This window comes from Haliaeetus albicilla, chromosome 24, assembly GCF_947461875.1.
Source record: "Haliaeetus albicilla chromosome 24, bHalAlb1.1, whole genome shotgun sequence".
Lineage (NCBI taxonomy): Eukaryota > Metazoa > Chordata > Aves > Accipitriformes > Accipitridae > Haliaeetus > Haliaeetus albicilla.
This window is the reverse complement of record NC_091506.1, coordinates 17,368,984-17,389,507: the sequence shown is the minus strand read 5'-3', so window position 1 is coordinate 17,389,507 and position 20,524 is coordinate 17,368,984. Positions and strand designations below refer to the sequence as shown.

General features: G+C 43.0%; 1 protein-coding gene across 1 annotated transcript; it reads right to left on the bottom strand.

Moving 5' to 3' along the window:
* Positions 1-395: 395 nt before the first annotated feature.
* WDR82 (WD repeat domain 82) lies at positions 396-20,433 on the bottom strand. Its single transcript, XM_069812404.1, has 9 exons — positions 20,037-20,433; positions 14,294-14,391; positions 10,846-10,912; positions 10,541-10,640; positions 8,769-8,885; positions 7,834-7,989; positions 7,641-7,710; positions 5,657-5,799; positions 396-4,017 (listed from the first exon to the last, which is right to left on the bottom strand). Exons 1-9 carry the CDS (start codon positions 20,195-20,197, stop codon positions 3,988-3,990), a joined length of 942 nt encoding a protein of 313 aa, XP_069668505.1. The 5' UTR covers positions 20,198-20,433; the 3' UTR covers positions 396-3,987.
* Between the last annotated feature and the right edge of the window lie 91 nt (positions 20,434-20,524).

Sequence of the window (20,524 nt, the reverse complement as noted above, 5' to 3'; positions counted from 1 at the left end):
TAATGCTATATATACAGCGACTGTAATGATCGAAGTGTCCTGTTACTCCAAACCAACAAGCTATTTCCCCACCTTCCTGCTGAGAAGGGGCCTGGCTCTTCTATCCAGACCACAGGCTTCTGTGAACACCCCTCTACCTAGGGCACCATACCCTCAACAAGTAGCTGTCACAAGAGTGCATCCCTATCCTGATACATTCCTAGGCAAGAAAAACCTCTTAAAATGGGCAATTTATGTAGGGATAGCTTCAGAGCATCACAACTTCCACTATAAAGCTTCTGACTTTCCAAAACAAAGGGGCTTTTAAAAAACATGGATGATTTTCCCATTCCCCCTCTAAGAAACCAGCAAGTTGTATCACACCAGACAAATGCAGAATTTACAGCACTCTGTGATCTCTCTACAAAATATTTATTAGTACAGGCACAACACTGAATTCTCCACATACGTAGTATTTTGTGACAAAGCATAATTTGACTTTATGTATTTACACTCATCTGGCAGATACCACCTAGGAGTCAAACTCCCCATACCGGCTCACAACCAAAGAGACCAGTTTCCGAAAGGCTCACCAGGATCCTAGCCCCTCGTGAAATCTCTTAAAGTGCAAATACAGTCAAGGCATTGGAAAAGATACACTGCTGCTTCCAGATTTGTTCACTCAATTGCTCCTGTGTCCCCCAGAGCAGGGGTTGGGACATCAACCAAGGACTTGGGAGCCTCAATTAAAAAAAAAAAAAAAAATCTCTCTCAAAGACTAACTTGGAGAAGGGAATTACACCCCAAATCTCCTACAGGCCAAGCAGATGTGCTCAGCCACCACCACTATTTAGAGGTGAGCTGCTGAGTCTCACTTCCCCCTTGTTTTGAAGAAGTCTTTACTTCATACCAAAGAACAAGGGGGGGAGGGACACTCATCTTTTAAATGTCAAATTTGGAGCAGGAATGCTGTTTCCTGCTTGGCTTTACATAAAGTTGGACACTCTGTTAGACCTGGGAGTGCTGTTTTTAATGAGGTCTGTTTCTCATTAGCTGGCTGCCCCGAAGAGCACAGGAATTGCAGTCCTGAAACTTTTAGAAAAGCACATAGAAGCTGGAAGCTAAAAGCTTTATTCACCTTTCCTGTCTAACCTTCTAGAAACACATGATACTCAAGTTCCTTGACAATACTTGGTACATTTCCCTCTTTTAAAAGCAGATGGAAAACACTCAGTGCTACATCAACCAAGAAAGATGTATTTGCCTGTGTGGGTGGCAATCAGCCCTGGGAAGGCATTTAGCTTTAATTTTGAACTGAGCATTAGTGCTGTGTTGTGCACAAACCTGTAAATTTATCTTCACTCCAGAAAGCCACTGGTGTTCTTAGTGTATATGTCCTTCTAGATTGGTCCTTTGGTCCTCTTCTTAAACATTTCACGCTGCAACGCACAATGTTTTACAACACTGCAAGCTGAACAAATCTTTAGACAAGTGCTCAAACCACATTAGCAAAGAGCATTTTTAGAATAAAAGACTCCGAAATGCTTCCCTGTGAAAAGTAGTAAGAAAAATGGCTGGAGGCTATCTGTTCACTTCCTCAGGCAACAGACTTGGTAAAACCCTGAAAGATTATTTGCTACTGAATGCTGAAGTTTAACTGTTAAAATGCACTACAAACCCCAAATACTTGTACATTACAAACCACTGCAAAATACAGCTGCTTATGGAAACACCAACGAAGGTAAAATAGCACCAAGCAGCCTGAAATGCAACAATACTGAGTTGAAGAGGTGGCTGTGGAAAGCTAGTCAACTGTGAGGACTGAGATAACCATCTCCCTTCGTGCTGGGCATTTATAGGTGATGGTGGGACAGTACGGGAAGAGGGATGCTGGTGTAATAGTATGAATCTCTCATCTGCATCTCCAACAGCGGGCCCATTTGGCAAGACTGAAAGCATCAGTCCGCTGTTCCCTTCCCTCTTCCAGTCTGGAGGACGGCAAACTCACATCACTGCCCTGTGCCATTAGAAATGGCTCCTTGTGTGGTAGCATCAGCAAAGGCAAGCCGCAGAGCCTAAGGAGAAGCTTCAACCACAGCATCAATCCAGACTCAAAGTTTATCAGACTGCCTCATGCTGGCAGTCCTCCGCCAACTGTCCCAGGCATGCGCTGCTACTGTAAAGGAGCCAGCAGCAGAGAAATGCTCATTTGCCATCCCCAGCTCTTGGCACAGCACATTTCACTGACAAGGGCTGTGGGGAAAGAAAAAAAAAAAAAAAAGGACAAGGAAAAGCAAAACAGAAGCAACTGTTCTACAAGCCAATTTACTTTTCCAGGGAGACATGATGTGAATTACATACAGGGCTCCACACTTGAGACTAACTTTGCTGTAATAGGGGAACATCGAGACAACTGACCTAAGGTAAAATGCTTGAGCATGGTTCTCCTGTATGGACTGGTACTTGAGAGCAGAGAGAACATGCCCACTACTGTGCTTGTCACCTTACCTTACCAGCACTTTACATTTAGGAAAGGGGAAGCACACATGACAGGCGAGGGAAAGAATCAACTTTCCAAGCTGTGACCCAGCACATAAAACCAAGTATGTTTGGAAAGGCAGTAATACAACGAACACCACTTTTATGCCAAGCCTGTCCCAGCCTGCTGGTGGATGCATTTGATCAATGCAGTGTTTCAGGAAAAAAAACCTGGAACCAGGCTTGAAGACCAGCTTGCCAGCCTTTCTGTACCACTTGCCCACAAGGCTCTCTGGACCAGGGAGGCCACATCCCTCCTGTCTCTTTGCAGGGGCATTCCTTGGAGCAGGGCCACAGCAAAGCACAGTCAGCATGGTCACATGTAAGATTTTTAAAATTCAGTTCTGAAGACATCATCTGACAAAGGAAGTGTCACTCTTTCGGGGCTATCACTGAAAACCTGCAGGACCTGTAACAAAATGCATGGTGAGCTAACTGCATGTCAGTTTTATCGACAAAGGGATACAGGTCTAAGCCTGGTGTGGGGAGAATTTAATGGAGCTTATTTACAAACGAGGGGAAAACTGCATTGGTGAAGGTAAACAGCCTAGACACCCCACAATACTGGCCCACATCATATTCTTTAATATCTAGAAGTAAAAAAATATGGCCCATTCCCACTGCCCTCCCCCCCATGATATTTACAATTAAGATCAGCCAAGATGATACATAAGATACACAGGCAGGCTGTGCTTTCAGTCTCAGTTTGGTTTCTCCATCTTCCTGCTGACAGACTCCTTTATTGCTTAGGACACTGACCGGACCTCATCAGTACTGTCTGCACCCTCCAGGATGCTGGCACAGCAAACAGCAGGGAGGCTTCGCCAAGCTCTGGCAGTGGACAAAACCTGTATGGTTTGTTGCACACTACATCGCCAAAAAAAGGATGACAGGGTGTATCATGTAGATTTAGTCACCCACTCTTTCGGTGCGTGTTCCACTGCAAGAGAATCCAGCATCTGCTGTTTAAGTTGAAAACTGTCAGTGTTCACATTTGGCACAGAAGTAACTTTGCATCTGTGGACTGCAGTGAAACCAGAGATCCCAGATGTGAAAAACGTGCACTTAAGGGAAGGAACTGCACGTTCCACCTTGAAATATCAATAGCCTTGTGCACTTACAGAAGGAAAACACACAATTACAGCTTAAAAAAATGCCACAAACATTTTGTAAATAAAACAGGCTTCATTGCTCTTAGAAATAATACTGTGTCAGTTCCAACTTCAGCTGAAGCCTGCTGGGCATGGACTGGAAGATAAGAACGTGTAGCATGCCGCTTCTGAACATGCTAGGAGGCCAAGTGGAGGAGTCCTCGCAAAGGAATGCAGCAAATAAAGGTAAGACATATGGAAACATATGCAGGAACAGGAATGCAGTCTAGGAGACCTAGGCAATTCCAATACTATGCTTGCAATGATGTGCTGCTGTTAGCAGTATGGAAGTCGTCTGACAGCAGCTGCAGCGTAGGAATTAGTCGTCAATAGTTGGCAACCAGAAGGCCTACAAAAGAGGAAAGAGAAAACATTTTTTTACAGAGCAGAACACAAATCTCTCCTACAGCACACTGTAGGAGCTGATCACTGCTACCTTCTATAAGCACACAGGCAGAGATTACCAAAGAGGCAGCAACATCCTCCTAGCAGTTTAAGGTTACAATCCTTGCTTACACTGGTGTATTGGGTTTGCATGGCAAGGTTTTGGTAGTGGGGGGGCTACAGGGGTGGCTTCTGTGAGAAGCTGCTAGAAGCTTCCCCCATGTCTGATAGAGCCAATGCCAGCTGGCTCCAAGACAGACCCGCCACTGGCCAAGGCCGAGCCCATCAGCGACAGTGGTAGTGCTTCTGGGATAACATATTTAAGAAGGGGAAAAAAGTTGCTGCACAACAGAAACTGTAGCCAGAGTGAGAATATGTGAGAGAAAAAAAATCCTGCAGACCCCCAGGTCAGTGAAGAAGGAGGGGGAGGAGGTGCTCCAGGTGCTGGAGCAGAGATTCCCCTGCAGCTCATGGTGAAGACCATGGCAAGGCAGGCTGTCCCCCTGCAGCCTATGGGGGTCCACAGTGGAGCAGTTCTCCACCTGCAGCCTGTGGAGGACCCCACGCCGGAGCAGGTGGATGCCCGAAGGAGGCTGTGACCTCATGGGGAAGCCCATGCTGGAGCAGGCTCCTGGCAGGACCTGTGGCCCCATGGAGAGAGGAGCCCATGTTGGAGCAGGTTTTTCTGGCAGGACTTGTGACCCCACGGGGGACCCACGCTGAAGCAATGTGCTCCCCAAGGACTGCATGCCATGGAAGGGACTCAAACTGGAGCAGTTCATGAAGAACTGCTGCCCGTGGGAAGGACCCACGTTGGAGAAATTCATGGAGGACTGTCCCTCATGGGAGGGACCCCAAGCTGGAGCAGGGGAAGAGTGTGAGGAGTCCTCCCCCTGCAAAGGAAGGAGCAGCTGAGACAACGTGTGATGAACTGACCATAACCCCCATTCCCCGTGCCACTGAGGGAAGGAGGTAGAGAAAATCGGGAGTGAAGTTGTGACTGGGAAGAAGGGAGTGGTGGGGGGAAGGTGTTTTAAGATTTGGTTTTATTTCTTACTACCCTACTCTGATTTGACTGGTAATAAATTAAGTTAATTTTTCCCAAGTTGAGTTTGTTTTGCCCATGACAGTAATTAGTAAGTGATCTCTCCGTGTCCTTATCTTGACCCACAAGCCTTTCATTGTATTTTCTCTCCCCTGTCCAGCTGATGGGGCTGGATAGAGCAGCTTTGGTAGGCACCTGGCATCCAGCCAGGGTCAACCCAACACAGCTGGTTTGGTTTGCATTACACATTCTCCAGAGCAAGCCAGTCTTAACAAACTGAAAATACCGCCATGTACAGTAACCTAAAGAACTTGTATTTCTGCACATGCATTCACTCACTGCTCTGCTTTCACGTGTGTGTTCAAACACTGGCTTGCCAAGTGTGCTGCCCCACATATCTACCTGCCAGGTAAGGCACAATTAAGGCATAATAGACAGGGGCCTGGCTCTCACCAAAGCCCAAGGAATTATCCATCAGTGGCAATGAGCCTTCTCAGACTAATTTCTAAAAGAGTCAGTACCTCATTGAGCTAGGAGGAACTTAAAACACTTTCCTTACCATATTGGAACATGCACTAGCAAAAGTCATGAATTTTGGATTGAATTGCAGACAGGTTATAGGACCTGTGTGTTTCCCATCCAGCACAGCCACCTTCATCCCACTTTCCCCATTCCAAACATGAATCTTCCCATCCTCTGAACCTGCAGGCAGGAGTGGAAAAGAAGATACACAAGATACATTGGAGAGGCCAGCAGAGAAAATGAAGAACCTAGCCTTTTCTGTCAGAGAACTGTAGGAACAAGCATGCCTTGTCTTCATAGCTTAACCTTTAAAATTCTCAAAGTATCTATCATTAGAGTATTTACAAAACATCATTAGAGTTTACACACCTGTCCCCAAACAGCAGGTTTATATCTTTGCACTGCAGAGACTCAACTATGCAACACAGCGCAATATTATTCTGGCAAAGAGGCTAACAACTGTGGTCACCCAGTAGAAAAGGAGAGCTGACACCATCCAACTAAGGAAGAAAGACCCTTGCCAACTTGCACCTATGTGCGAGAGGTCAAAAGCTGAGTGTAAGAGTCATTGTTCACACAAGTTCTCAGTTCAGGCACAGAAGGAGGTAAATATTTCACTTGGTAGGCATAGAATCAAATCAAAGCCTTTACCATTGAAGGTAACCAGATTTCAATGCACTATGCCAAATACCAGAGGCTTCACTGGAGATGTCGACTCTCCACATTGCTATAACAGGACAGGTTTTTCACTTCAAAATGGCAATTTGCAAAGTCTAAGGCTGGACACTGAACATTTTTGTGATTCAATTCTGCTTTAGTCTCATTTAAATAGGATTCCTAATAAAAATGCAAGGAAGTTTCTTCTGCTTGTGTATCTGTATATATAGCCTTTCAGGGAAGAAAAATTAAGAAGCCCAAGTTACAACTTAACCATATGTAAAAACTGAACAGAAATAAGTGTTTTGGAACTTCTTCCAGTATAGTTTTCAATTAGAAGGGCACAAGAAGGTAAATACATGCAATAACATGCTCTCCAGAGACAGACTAAACAAAGAACCCCACCTCCCTTCTCTGAAATCAGGAAGTTCTCAGCCAGAACAAAAAAGAAAGTTTTGCCAAGACCATCACTCATCCAGGAAAAATGAGGATCCGGATACCAGGTACCACGAAGTTAAACATATTTGATGTACCAGCCATATAAATAAGAACAAAAAAACCCAAAGTGCTAGGAGAGGGCAGCACCACACAGATGCATCTGACTTGTGTTCACAGGTCCTGTTGGGCAGCAGAGTGTAGCAGAGTGACTGAAGTGCTTACCTTGGGGTCCCCAACCTGCAGCACCAGGCTCTACAGCAGTTGCAACTGCTTTTTGCAACCCACTTCACTCAAGAGTCCCTTCTGCAGGGGGTGAGGAAGGGGGCCTGGGCCAGAGGAATCATATGCTGGGAGCCATCAGGCTGATGCCTGCTGCTTCTATCAAGGCTTAAGCAGAGCTTGTTCCACAGACATGGGGGTTTACAAGAGCCACACAAACAAAATGCAGCTGCTCCAGCACATCACCAGTGCAGGAATATCCCTGAGAGCTGTACAAACACACCAGGCTACAAGACCAATCACCCAAGCACAGACAGGTGCCTTGCTCATCAGGCAATGGAGGGCAGGTCACAACATACAGCCGCAAAACACTTTGAGGCAGCACATGAGCACATCCAGCCACAGGGTGAGGATCATTGACATAAATTATATGACAGGTCTCCACACATTACAACAGTTTGCTGGTTTCTTTTCTGGACTAGCATTCATATATAAAGGAAAAAATAAAAGTCTTGCAGGCTCATTTATATTTCGGTCTAGAAAATGCTGAGTAAACTAACAAAACAGAAAACTGTCAATGCAAAGAAAGCTTACAGCTGCGTTGTGTTATCTAAATACATTTTGCTTCCCAACAGACACAACTTTAGTCCTACATAATACACCTAATTTCAGAGCACTGAAATTCTTTCCAAGAATAATTATCTTACCTATCATGATGAACTGAGAGTCTGGTGTGAATGATGCCTCCAGTGTGACAGCCTTACTATTGTTATAACCCTATGGCACAAAACAGGAGAGTATGTAGTAGAGAGTGTGTCCACAGTAATCTCACAACCAAAGGGTATGTGCTCTCAAAACTAACACCAACTTTCAAGTAAGTAACACAGGCAACATGCTCACCCCAAACGTATGCAGGATAGCTCCTTTAAAGGCATCAATTAGTCGAATGAACCCTCCATTAGTTGATATGAGGATGAGTTTGCCATCATTACTGAACTTCAGGCCTGTCCACTCACATGTTCTATCATACTGCATCTTAAAGGTAGCAAATGGGCCCTTGAAAGAAAAAACAAAAAGGGAAATAAGATGTAGACCCTATGCATTGCTGCTAATAAGAGTCTGCTTTTAACCTTAGCTCAGGAAAAAGTTTAAGGTTTTTCAAAAGAAAATCTTTAGTCCTAAGATACCAAAGGAAAGCATCATGGCAAAAACATGTCACTGCATGTGTAAGTTTCAAAGAAGTATGAATCCACAGTTTCCATAGCAAAAAAGAGCCACAGTACGGCATTTCAATAACAAACAGTCCCATACTCTACCACATTCAACAGCAGAAATGAATTTAAGGTACAATGAAGTTTTCAAACAGGGCTGCTAACTGAATTTAGAGAAAGAGCTTGAGACAGTATTATTGTCATCTGACTTTTGAAAACCATGGAACTAACTATGCTCAGTGCTTAGCCAGTTCAGCTGGCCACCCAATTACCTTCTGACAATCCTGGCTCCGCCTTTGCCAGTGTTCTTCCAGAATAAGCAGCAAGAAAAAAAACCCGCAAAACACCAAAACCCAACAACAACAAAAAGCCTGAACAGGAGTTTGGAACAGGTTACAGTTAGCAGAAGTAAACTTTAACACTGGTTCAAGAGTGGATTTCGGAATTTGGTGACAGCATGTATCCCTTTCTGTCTGTGAGATGTGTACTTACTGAAAACTGTCTAGGTGCCAAGTAGGCACCCCAGCTAGTAAGCTGGGGTAAAGAAATCCAGCCTCTGAGCACTGAGTTTAGACTACTTCTTGCAAGCTAAAAAGTGTAAGAAGTGAAGTTAGGGTAGCTCACCTTGTCAAAAGAACGGAGATCGTAAAGCTTCACCATTTCAGAATTTACTCCAGCAGCAAAAATCAACCCTTCTGGGTCAAAAGAACACACGGGCTTCCCCTGGAGATGCATTAAACCCTAGAAAACGAAGAAGTCAGAATTATTTTGCGAAACTGATGCTCACATTTCTACCACCACCCTTTGAGCCTGCTATGAGCACGACAGCGGCCTACGGGCAGAACAACTGAATTTCAATTGTAAATATTGAGGTTTTACGAAGGTTCAGGACTCAGCTTCTCAAAAGCAACTCTGACTACTTCAGGTCATCATATGGAGCTTCCAGTTTGCTGCAATGACAAAGTTTACATTACAACAAATCAAGACCTCATTTGAGCTGTCATCCACTGTATCCTGACTGGCAGGTCTGTGCATGTTAGCCAGATGTCTTTATGTAACTGTATGCACATAAATAAGAACCCATCTTTGATTAAATCAACCATGCATTTAAGAAGTTTCTGCATTTCTGAAATACCATTCTTCTCTAGAGCAGTCTAGAGATTTTACTACTTCTCTCTTCCTTCCAATTTATGTCAGTTTTCCCTGTGCTCTCTCAGTAAGCGAGCCAATATTCAGGGTTTCCCAGTAATATTTCTAGGCACTACGGCTGCCATCTCATGGACAAATTAAAAATTACAAGTAGCACTTTCTCAACCTGTTTCCCAACCTTTGCTGGATGCAGCTTCCAGTTACAAGTCCTAGTTTTACCATTCTTACAACTTCAGGCACTAGCATAAATCTCAGAATTACTACTGAATTTACAACCCTATGTCATCTGTAGCGACTCCGAGATTGAGATTCATCCCAAGGGAAACTTACACATTGGCATTAAAGGCATGTTCCTGGAGAAAGGCAAAATTAACATTTCTTGTCAGAAAAAGCTTGGTTTTAAGACAGATAAAACCATTCTGTAGGAAATGTAACCTTTTCTTCCTTTTGCATTTACAGTTACACCATCTGGACTAAGTAAAGAGCCCTCTCTCATAAGCAAAAGGGTCCCAATGAGATAGGAAAATATGAGAGAACACTACGTGTCCAGATTATAGGGACAAAACAGCTCATCACAAATAAAAGGTGGAGATACTACTCTTAGTCTTTCATTCCTGCCCCTGCTGCCAGCTCTGGTACTTTTCTCAGCCTACACAAAGCCTGCTTCCACTAAAAAAAGTAAAGTATTCCAGCAAAATAAATAAAGACAAATAGGGTTTTGCCTTGCTAGAAAGTTAAATTTGCTCACAAACAGGTCTGATGAACAATAAAGGTGATGCAAGGAGGGGGTAGACCATGTAGCTGCTGTGTTACTTTAGATCATCAGCTTCTTCACCAAATTTAATTGCATCAAGGCATCAATTTTAAACACACACCATAAACACTCAGATAAGATGCATTCCCCACCCAAGAGAGATGCCAGCTAAGAGAACACTCTCTACATGGGGTAGCAACCTGAACAAAGTGATGACACCACTCTTGTTTCATCAGCTCTGGGTGTTACTTCTTGCTCTTCCCAGCGCCTCTCCAGCAGAGACATAGGTGAAAGCGAGTGGTGTTACACAACGCGACATACATTTTCACAGAGATTTGCGATCGAGGCTCCTTCAGCATTCCAGGAAGATGTCAACACTAAATCAGCAGCATACATTTCTGGCAGTGTTTTTGTTTTATAACAAGCACACATCCATTTTTCATCCTTCTAACTGAAAATGCAACACACTATGCACATGAATTTGATATCCTACCTGACAATTTGGAGAACGGAGATCCCAAAGTCGAATAGTTTTATCAAGGGATCCAGAAATAAATGTATCATCCACTGGAGACATTGAAAGAGCAACCACTCTGCAACACAGAAGACCGCATGCATCAGAGACACATAGAAGAAGTGAATGGAGCAACGCCTACCCCAACAGTTGTGTACAAGCTCGTAATCGCCATTAACAGTTCTACAAAGCGAAAACCAGAGTGAATCGAGTGTAACATAACTCAAGCTCATTTACAATCATTACTTCAATTTCTCCTGTACTGTGTCCAAGCCACATCTTACCTTTTTGTATGCCCTGGAAAATACCGGATGTATTTGTTGTCATGCAGGGAGAGGTATCGGATTGTATCTGAAAACATAAACAAATCATAAGCTTTATTATACCATGAACCCAATGTTATCTAAAAGTGGTCACGCAGTAAACTTGCTCCCCACAACAACAGCAATCTTGCCACAGTGAGTAAGTCTGGTCATTTGATTTCAAGTCAGACTTTGAAACAGAATCAAGTTAGAAACCGACATAAAATAACTTGGTTTCCAAGGCAGAACTGGAAATCACGCACCAGGAAAAGATACTTCCCACAGTATGAAGTCATATTACAACTTGAAGGCAAACTGTCATGTGATTTATGCAAGTTAATTTCAAAGCTGCTAAAATTTAAGTACCAGTAGGTTTTATTCCATCATTGTCACAAAATTGAGAGTATCAAATTTACAAAGTTGATACTACCACTTTTTTTTGCTATACAGCATGAATCTTGCTGTCTTACCTACATACATGTCAGCAAATAAGTCTCCAACTAAACAATAAGCATAGGAAATGTGCAAATTCTAGCATTTAGCCAAAGAGAAGATAAAAACATGAACTTCAAAGCCAGGACAAGACCATTAAAAAGTAGCAAATCTCTCTTCTTTTTTTTTTATCTGACAATCATCAGCTTCACACATTCTCTGCACTTAGAGCAGCTAAGCTTTAAGAGGAGGACAGAGGAGTAATCTAAAGCTTAGCCCACTTTAAGCAATCTTAAAAATATATTGAATAAATCACTGCAGCACCACCACATTTCTCAAGCGCTAATTTTATTCTGAGTATAGATGAACATACCAAGAGTAGCCCAGAATTTTGGAAGATGCTGTTGAGACTTCCTCCCAAGATTAAAAGAAATCCTTTTAAGAGGAAGCAATTATTAAGGCACAGAAGCCACTTTTTAATCTTTAAGTGCAGATCCATCTGAGCAATGAAATGTGAAGGACACAAGTTAAACCTCTGGTATCTGAAAGCAGCATCAGCAAAATCCCTTCTCACACTAGTTAGAGGACACTAGTTTAAGCTATTGCTGGATGGAAGAGATTGGCATTATGCACCTGCACCATACAGTGCCAAAAGATTCCATACAGCTGTAACATGTCCTTCTGGCTGAGGCTCTAAAGATAAACTGAGGGAAAAGGACATTTTTACTTTTGACTCAGAAGAACAAGAGCCAACAGGATGCAATATGCATAGAGCATTTTAACACTCATAGGGCTACTGTGTTCACAGCTTTTTGAAAGGCTCATTCAGCAAAATTTAGTTTCTGGGAAAAAATGATCAAGTTACCATTTTTCCCTGAGGTTTCACATCAGGCTGAGATGAGATTTCTAGACCTCCCTCCGGTATTTGACAAGAAAACTAAAGCTGACTGATCAACCTGAAAACATGATGCTGGTGACACACCATTCTGAAAGGCTCTAAGTGACCTGGGCTGACTATCCAAAACAGAAATCCCCACCACCAGTGTCACATCCCATCATGGCTAGAAGCAATATGCTTCAAGCATGCTGTTACGACGCACCTCTAGTTTTTCCTGCAAGAGCTGTCATTACCTGATTTCCAAAGTATCCATGCAGAATTTCATCTTCCTTTGCTAAAGAGAAAGCACTGGGGAACTGTGATCCTTTGCGATCCTTTTTGTTGGCAGTGCTCTGTCCCAGGCAAGGCAGTGGCCTGTACAGTTATCTCCTGTACCGGGTGGTATCATAGACCCTCAAACTGTACAAACTACTACCTCAGCCTGGAATCAGGCAAGAGGAACTAGGTTCAAAGGTCTTGAAGAAATCTTCAGAAGTGGATTGGCAGCAATTCCAACATATAAAATGCTTGGGAGCAAGCATCAGCACTCCTATAACACGTTCCTGGGTTAATTTTCCCTCCTGGTAACTGCGTAACAGGTTAAATACAATGCACCTTGCCCAAGACTGCATGTATTAGGGACTACAGAGTATGTGGACCCCTACAGACAACACAACACTGGTTTTATTAGGCTTACGGTTAAGAACAGCAACACATACTTTCACATTCTATCTTTTTCTTTTCTTCTAATCAAGTATTTATCATAACACTACCCTGCAGGATGAAGGCTCTTAAGTTTTGGTTCCTCAAAGGCTTACCAGTGCTTATAAACAAAAACTCACAACTCAAAATGGCATTAAAAATGCTTCATTAAATTGTTAATTGTTAATTAACTGTAAATTAAATAACGGCCAAGTCAGAAACGTGACATAAGTAATAATAAAAAAAAAAGTAGGCTGTGAAACAGACTAAAAAGAAAAGTGCTTTCCGTCACACTTTTAATCCTTTTATACCATTAAATCCAATTCCGTTGGAAACTTCCTTGCTCCTCTAGTTTCAGGCCCAGCTTGTTCTAGTTTAACCCAGCTTCCTAACTCTTAACTTCCATCTGCTCTAAATTCATACTCTTTTAAATTCCTTAAGTAACCTAGCACATGCACAAGGCACCAGTATCTCTACTGTCAAGCTCCATCTCTGCAAAGGAAAAACCAAACCAAAACCACTATTCCAGAAATTATTATGAGTTTACAAATACAATGTTAAAACCCATTTATAAAGTGCTGTGCTAAGAGACTTGTTCACTGAAAAACTCTCAGACACTGACTACAACAAACAAAACTGACAAAATTTGAAATGAACACTAATTCTTCCTAAGGTTGGAAACAGCTAACGTACCTATCTGTGCCAGTTCTTATATCTGAATTGTAAATTAACCTCAAATACATTAATAGAGAGCCTGCCATGAAGCTCTAGAAGCCCTTCAATGTCACTGATTTACAGACTGTGGCTATCACAGACACTGGCTGTGGAGAAATGGCATGAAAATGGGTGCTCTGTCCATTACATGGAAAAAACAGATTAACAGAAGCAAAGCTAATCTCAGAAGAGTTCTGTGACCTCCTCCAGGCTTGGCTGGTTATCTGCTGAGTTACCTGAACTTCCTGCCCTCCTTGCTGCATATAGAGAATGGAAAAACATTCCCTTCCTTTGCAGTTGACTTGTGTGTGTACCAGAGCGAGCTATTGCTTTCAGCCCACCTTCTGGCCACATGCTCCTTCTACCTCATTTCACATGTAAGAAATTAAGGCCCAGACGCTGACTGACAGCATTGGTATCAAACAGCAAAGTGAACAGCAGAATCAAGGACCCAGCTTTTATCACACTAACAATGTTATTATTGTATTAGTTGTTGCAGCAGTGAACAAAACTCACATCAGCATACTTGAGGGAATATCACCAAGTTGTGCATTAGAGCCGAACAGTCATTCCCCTATCTCTGACAGCACGTTTATCACTAAAAAGTTGCTATAATTTTTTCCCAGCTCTTTAGAGCTATTTATCCAGACATGTAGTTTTAAGTGTAAGGAGATTAAATATGCTCAACTCCAGTGGATCACTTACCATCTATTTTATTGGAGCTGTACACAACAGTGTTGGCAGCATGTGTGTACCTGATGAGGTCCACTCCATACTTCTTACTGTACAGCGTTCTCTTTGGTCTGTCAGAAGGAAGCAGAAATAATTGCACTCACTGCAACAAAAAGCTCAAACTGAAACTCAACACATTAACAAGGCCTGTTTTCATTGAGATATTACAAGATTGTTTCAAGTAGTCAGATGTTTTTATACAAAGAAAGAAAAGCTTTTGTATTTGATTTTCAAACAAGCACCTTGGTGCTTTCTCCAAGACCACCCCTAGGCTTGAGGAGTTCCCTGTAACAGCTGCAAAATGCACTTATTTGTCTCCTCGAAAAATTCTTTTTCCCATGATGTCTACTGTAAAAAGAATACGAGGAGCTAGCATAACAAGCCTTTAATGTCAAGCAGCACTGCCTCCTCATTCCCTTGCCCATCCAAATCTCTAATTAATCTGCTGCTTATTTTAGATTGAGAATAATTTGCCTTTTTGTTCTGTTACTTCAAAACCCAGAACAGGGTGTCTCATTCAGACTAGGGCTTCTCGGTATTAACACAAACACATATATGTAACAGTTGTCTATAAAAGCAATGGTATCACAGGGACTCTCAAACTACTGGAGAATTATACTCATATCCAATCTTAATTAAAGCATGAAACTCAAATATAACATTTGCAGAATTAAAGACATTCTAGTGAGAGTGAAGACAACATACAGAACTGGATTTTTAGGGGTCTGGTAAGCAAGTGATGTACTGCAGTACTAGAAATTTAAAGTGCAAAGTAAACTTAGAAGTAGCTGGTTAATAGGCACATCTTGCAGCAGCAATGCCTGTTTAAGCAGTGCAAGGTCTTCACCACCCTCCTTCCCCTTTCTTCCTCAGCTGAGGTAGCACAGAGGTTTCAAAGCTGGGCAGTCAACCAGCAGGGGCACCAATTAACACCAGAAATAATACAGTCTCTTCCAGGAGTTATTTTTAATCCAGAAATTCATAACTCTGGTTATTACACAGGCCCACAAAATATTTTACCAACACAAACCAAAGACAACAGCATGGGAATGGAAACAAACAGTAGGAGCGGTTTAAACCAATACTACTGCCAAAAGAAGTTTATCAGACTACACCCACAGACAAGGTATTTCTAAAATGCTCAACTTTTTCCTTGTTTTCATATTGACACACCCAAACAAGGGCACAAGGTCAAGGCTTTTCATACCAGAACAAATAGACATTCATTCTTAAAGATTAATTCTCAAACAGCAGAAGCCATAGGGCTTTGACTTGAAATGAACTTGCTGGGGACAAGCTTCCACTAACTGAAAGGCAATACAGCAAGTGTAATTAAAACTCATACACCATCCGTACCACTTAGACCAAATCTCAACAGATTCTTCCTCAATTCCTCCAGTAGATTTTTAAATCAATTTTCAGGTGCAAACATGCTACAAACTGAAAACAACACATCAAATGTAACTTTAGACACAAAAATTCTGTAAGATTATGCCTGATATACCTCCCCATACTGCTCTCTGTAGTTACCTCAGCTATGCTATTGACCAAATTGGGGGGAAAAAAAAAACCAACAAAAATACCCCACCAACTTCAAAACATACTAAGACTCTCACGCCTAGTCTGGCTCTTCCTTATCTATGACCAGTTTAAAGCTTACAAGCTCTATTCAGAATAAATGAATACAGACCAAATAATATACACAGAGACAATACAGATTGACAGATGGACAAAAGCACATTTACCACAAAGAAGGAAAGAAATTAATTCTGCATTTTAAGAAAGGTGAAGTTTTCATGTAAGCTGATACAAGCAGAAGCATCTCACTTCACACAAGACAGAGCACCTGTTCCCAATCAACTATTTAAAAACAAAAACAAGAGAACTGTTTCACATATTTTTTAAACAAATCACAATCACTAAACATAATTCCAAGTTTAAGGTTAATTCATCCAGCCCACTTGCAAATCAAGCAATATCAAAGAAAAATGCTTTATGAGATCACAGTCAAATCTGCTATAGAATCACAGAACCATAGAATCGTTTAGGTTGGAAAAGACCTTTAAGATCGAGTCCAACCATCAACCCAACACCACCATGGCCACTAAACCATGTCCTGAAGTGCCACCTCTACACATTTTTTGAACACCTCCAGGGATGGCAACTCCACCACCTCCCTGGGCAGCCTGTTCCAATGCCTGACAACCCTTTCAGTAAAGACATTTTTTCTAATATCCAATCTAACCTCCCCCGGCGCAACTTGAGGCCATTTCCTCTTGTCCTATCACAAGTTACATGACAGAAGAGACCAGTACCCACCGCACTACAACCTCCTTTCAGGTAGTTGTAGAGAGCGATAAGGTCTCCCCTCAGCCTCCTTTTCTCCAGTCTAAACAACCCCAGTTCCCTCAGCCACTCCTCACAAGACTTGTGCTCCATGAAAAGATAAAACAAAACATAGGTGAAGTTTGTAATAGTATCTGTGCCTTCGTTTAAATCACTACCACTGCAGGTAAAACCATCATCCAAAACCAGGGTCACTGATATGTCTAGTAAACACCATGGCTAAGCAGGAGTCCAGATCCATCACCTCTTCATTTGTATAAATAATACACAATTGATATGTACTGAAATACAAGATAAACCTTTGCTAGACCACCATTATATCACACCATGGTTACAAATTTGTAGCCACAAGCCTCCTGTTCCCAGACTCAAGGACTGCTGTACCTCCCAACACACAGCTCCATTCTAGAAGTTTTCAGACTTCATTCTTAAGCCCCAAACAGACACAGGTAAGGCTCTTGGTTATGCTTTTGAGCCAGCCTATTGTGGAAGTATTTGATGATGCAGAATGGATTAAAAAAATAATAGTAACAATTTAGTTGTATACACATTTTGAAACAGAAGTGGAATGTCAGGTCCAAAATTACTGGATGCTCATGAAGAAGCAGGACGAATTTTTCAAGCTTGTTACCTAAGCTCAGAATATACGTAAGGGAATTTGTGTTTCAGGAGGCAATCCTGTCCTGTCAGCCCCTGGCTGCACATCACTGTTTAAACTGTTCTGACACATTTAGAAACTGAAGTTCACCGAGATGGGGCTTGGTCATACTGGTAACAGCTCTTGTAGCTGTATGGCTCATTTTGGTATGGCAAAACAAAGCAAGCTAGGTGAGGGTGTACCTGAAGTATAACCAAACAGGTGCATTTTAATTCTACCAGCAGAACTGCTCATTAGTGGGGGAGGGGGACGGGGGGGGACAGGGACACAACAAATTTTTGCCACTTCTACATGGGGAAAAGTTTTAACATTCAGGCCATTTGATGAAGTAGGGTTTCTTATACTGAAACCCATCAAGCAGGACATTTCCCCCTGGCCATTATATTCATTATCAATGACGTATACAAGCAGGTGAGAGTTCCGGGCCCTTGAAACAGCGGTTTAAGAAAAAAAAAAACCCACACAAAAAAACCAACACACCACTATAGGCCTGAAACTGCCAAATTCCACCATGTCACAACAACAATCATTCACAGATTTGATTTTTCATCTCCACATGAATCTCTAGTGACAAAGTAATTCACAGCTAAAACTTTCCAGGTGAGAGAAAAAGTGTGTCTTGCCTCCCTAGGTACCTCTAAAAATCACAGTTACACTTTTAAGTCAATTGGTAGCACATGAGACACTTTCAAATTAATTTTATAACCACTAGAGAAATGCATCCTGAAACGGAGGTTACCTTGATGAAACTACTCTCATTGCCCTGTAGCACTGCAGTAGACAACCATTGATCTTCTACATTTAACTTAATTAAAGCAAACCCTCTGACTCTAAAGCATACATCAGGACTAGATGGAGATCGGGATGAAAGGATCATATGCCTCCCAACCCATCAAACTATTCTTTACAAGTTTGAAAGGGGAAGAGCAATCAATACCATCAGCATTAACATCACTCAGCCCTTCTACTATTGTATATAATTAGGATCTAGAATACAATCCATGGCAGACACCATACATATAAAGCTACCTGTTCTTACATAAATAAAAATTAAATAACTTCGAATAAGAGTTCACTCTGTCAGATGGGGAACACCAACAACTTTAACATGCAAAGCAAGCAAACTAAATGTAAGTGTAAAGCAACACATAATAAGTGCTCTACAAAATTAAGAGAATATGCAGGATGCAATCTTTCAAACACAGCAAGTATGATGCCTTGGGTCGGCTTGAAAAAGCAGAAGGATTAGGAGTACCTGGTTTACTAGAAAATATACACAACACTGACACATCTACCTCCTGGTACTCCCAAGCCATTTCTTTTTCATTCCCGTGTTACCTTGTCCTTTTTATTTTCTCTCCTACAATACACATGCTCGTTTTTCTTTCACTTTCTGTATGTATGTGATGCTCTCTAGTCTTGACTTCACAAAAAAAAAATCACCTCAGAATTACATCTCTACACCAAGAAGCACATGAGAATGAAAACTTAAAATCTAAAAGAATTTAAAGCAGCCAAGTGCATACTTGTACCAACTGAGAAAGATTTTAATGGAATAATGACATCATTTGGCTCAATTCGTTCCAACTCTCAGAGGATACAAGTGCCTTTTGCGTATGTTCCAAGACATCAACTGCAAGTGTTATGGTGGTCTTATTTGCACACTTTTATCCTCTGAACAAGAGCACCATATCTCAAGTGTTGTGCAGATTTCTGGGGTTTTATCAGTAAAACAGGACCAGCATCTTGTGATCAATGAAAAAAGAAAGATAAACTGGGCAACTGTTCAGTGAGAAACACACACACATTAATTCATTAAGTAACGTAAATCAATAAACAGCTTGACTGATTAAATATAAATTAAGACAACATCTGAAGACATATAAATCACACGTGTATTTTAACTGTGCTTTACAGTTAAAACTGCAACTAGAGAGAAGGCTTTAAAGCACAGAGGACCACCTTTATCTGCAACGTTCCCAGACACCACTTAGGAACTAGGTTTTAAGGAAAACACCATCAAGTTTTAAAAGCTATAGTAAACACACACCACACCATGTTCACCTTCTGGCTTAAAGCATTTACCCAAGACATTACACTCAAATTATGTTATTTAAAAAAGCACATCTGTACATTGCTCACAGCAATTTCTTCTATTGTAATTAGCGATACTTAAGCCCAGAGAAGCTGGAGAAGTCCGTTTGCATATCTGTAACAATCCCGAGGCCTGGAAACCCCTTAAGCTTAACAACTACTTAGTTCTCACAGCAGTGAACTCCCTCACACTTGGGAAATTACCATCGCTGGCTGCAGCCTCATCGCTGGCTCCAACCTACCAGAGATAACAAGCAGAGACACCAGTAGTGCTGACAAAACCATGCTGCTCCCACCTCTGCGCCCCACTTTAACCGTTTATAATCCCCCCCCCACCCCCGCGTCAGACGTCAGTGGAGTTCCATTTACGAACCTACACTAAAAAATAACAAAAAAAAAGCTAAAGCTTACCAGCCAGACCTGCCACCTCCTCAGCGCAGTCGCACCGGTGCGGAGCCGGGCACAGCTTCTCCCCCAACGCCGCAACGGGCAGCAGCCAAACCGGCGGCCCTCACAGCGCCACTCTGCCCCAGAAACTCCCCCAGCCCCCCCGAAGGCAGGCACCCCCCTGTCCCGGCGTGGCGGAGAAGCGGGCCTGGCCGGGTCCCCGCCACTCACTTGCCCTCCTGGCAGTCGTAGAGAACGATGGAGTCGTCGTCGCTGCTGGAGATGACGGTCTCGCCGTTGGGGCTGAAGTCGAAGCAGTTGATCTTGTCCGAGTTCTCGCGGAAGACCTTGGCCACGCGGAAGCTCCGCAGCACGTTGTCCGTCAGCTTCATCCCGCCGCCGGGCCGGGCCGCGCCGAGGGCGGCGGCGGCGGCGCTGAGGGGAGCCGGGCGGGGCTCCGGGCGGCGGCGGGAACAGTCGGGCAGGGCCTCACGGGGCGGCGGGGATCAGCAGCGGGCGGGGAGGGGCGGCGGGCCGGGGCGGGCGGCGCCCTCCGGCTCGGCTCGGCCCGCTCAGGCCGCGGAGAGGCGGCTCCTCCTCATTGTGTCCGCCATCTTGCTGCTCCGGGAACAGCAGGGGGCGGCGCGCGGGGCACCCTGGGAAGGTGTGGGGGGGAGGCCCGCGCGCTCGGCCGCTGCAGGGCGTTGGGGGAGCTCGGC

Coding starts and splice junctions, on each gene's coding strand:
- WDR82 (XM_069812404.1), bottom strand. CDS start 20,197: ATGAAGCTGACGGACAACGTGCTGCGGAGCTTCCGCGTGGCCAAGGTC. Junction 8,886..10,540: donor TCCGTTCTCCAAATTGTCAG/GTAGGATATCAA, acceptor TTCGTTTTCTAG/GGTTTAATGCATCTCCAGGG. Junction 7,990..8,768: donor ATCTCCGTTCTTTTGACAAG/GTGAGCTACCCT, acceptor TTTTCTTTCAAG/GGCCCATTTGCTACCTTTAA.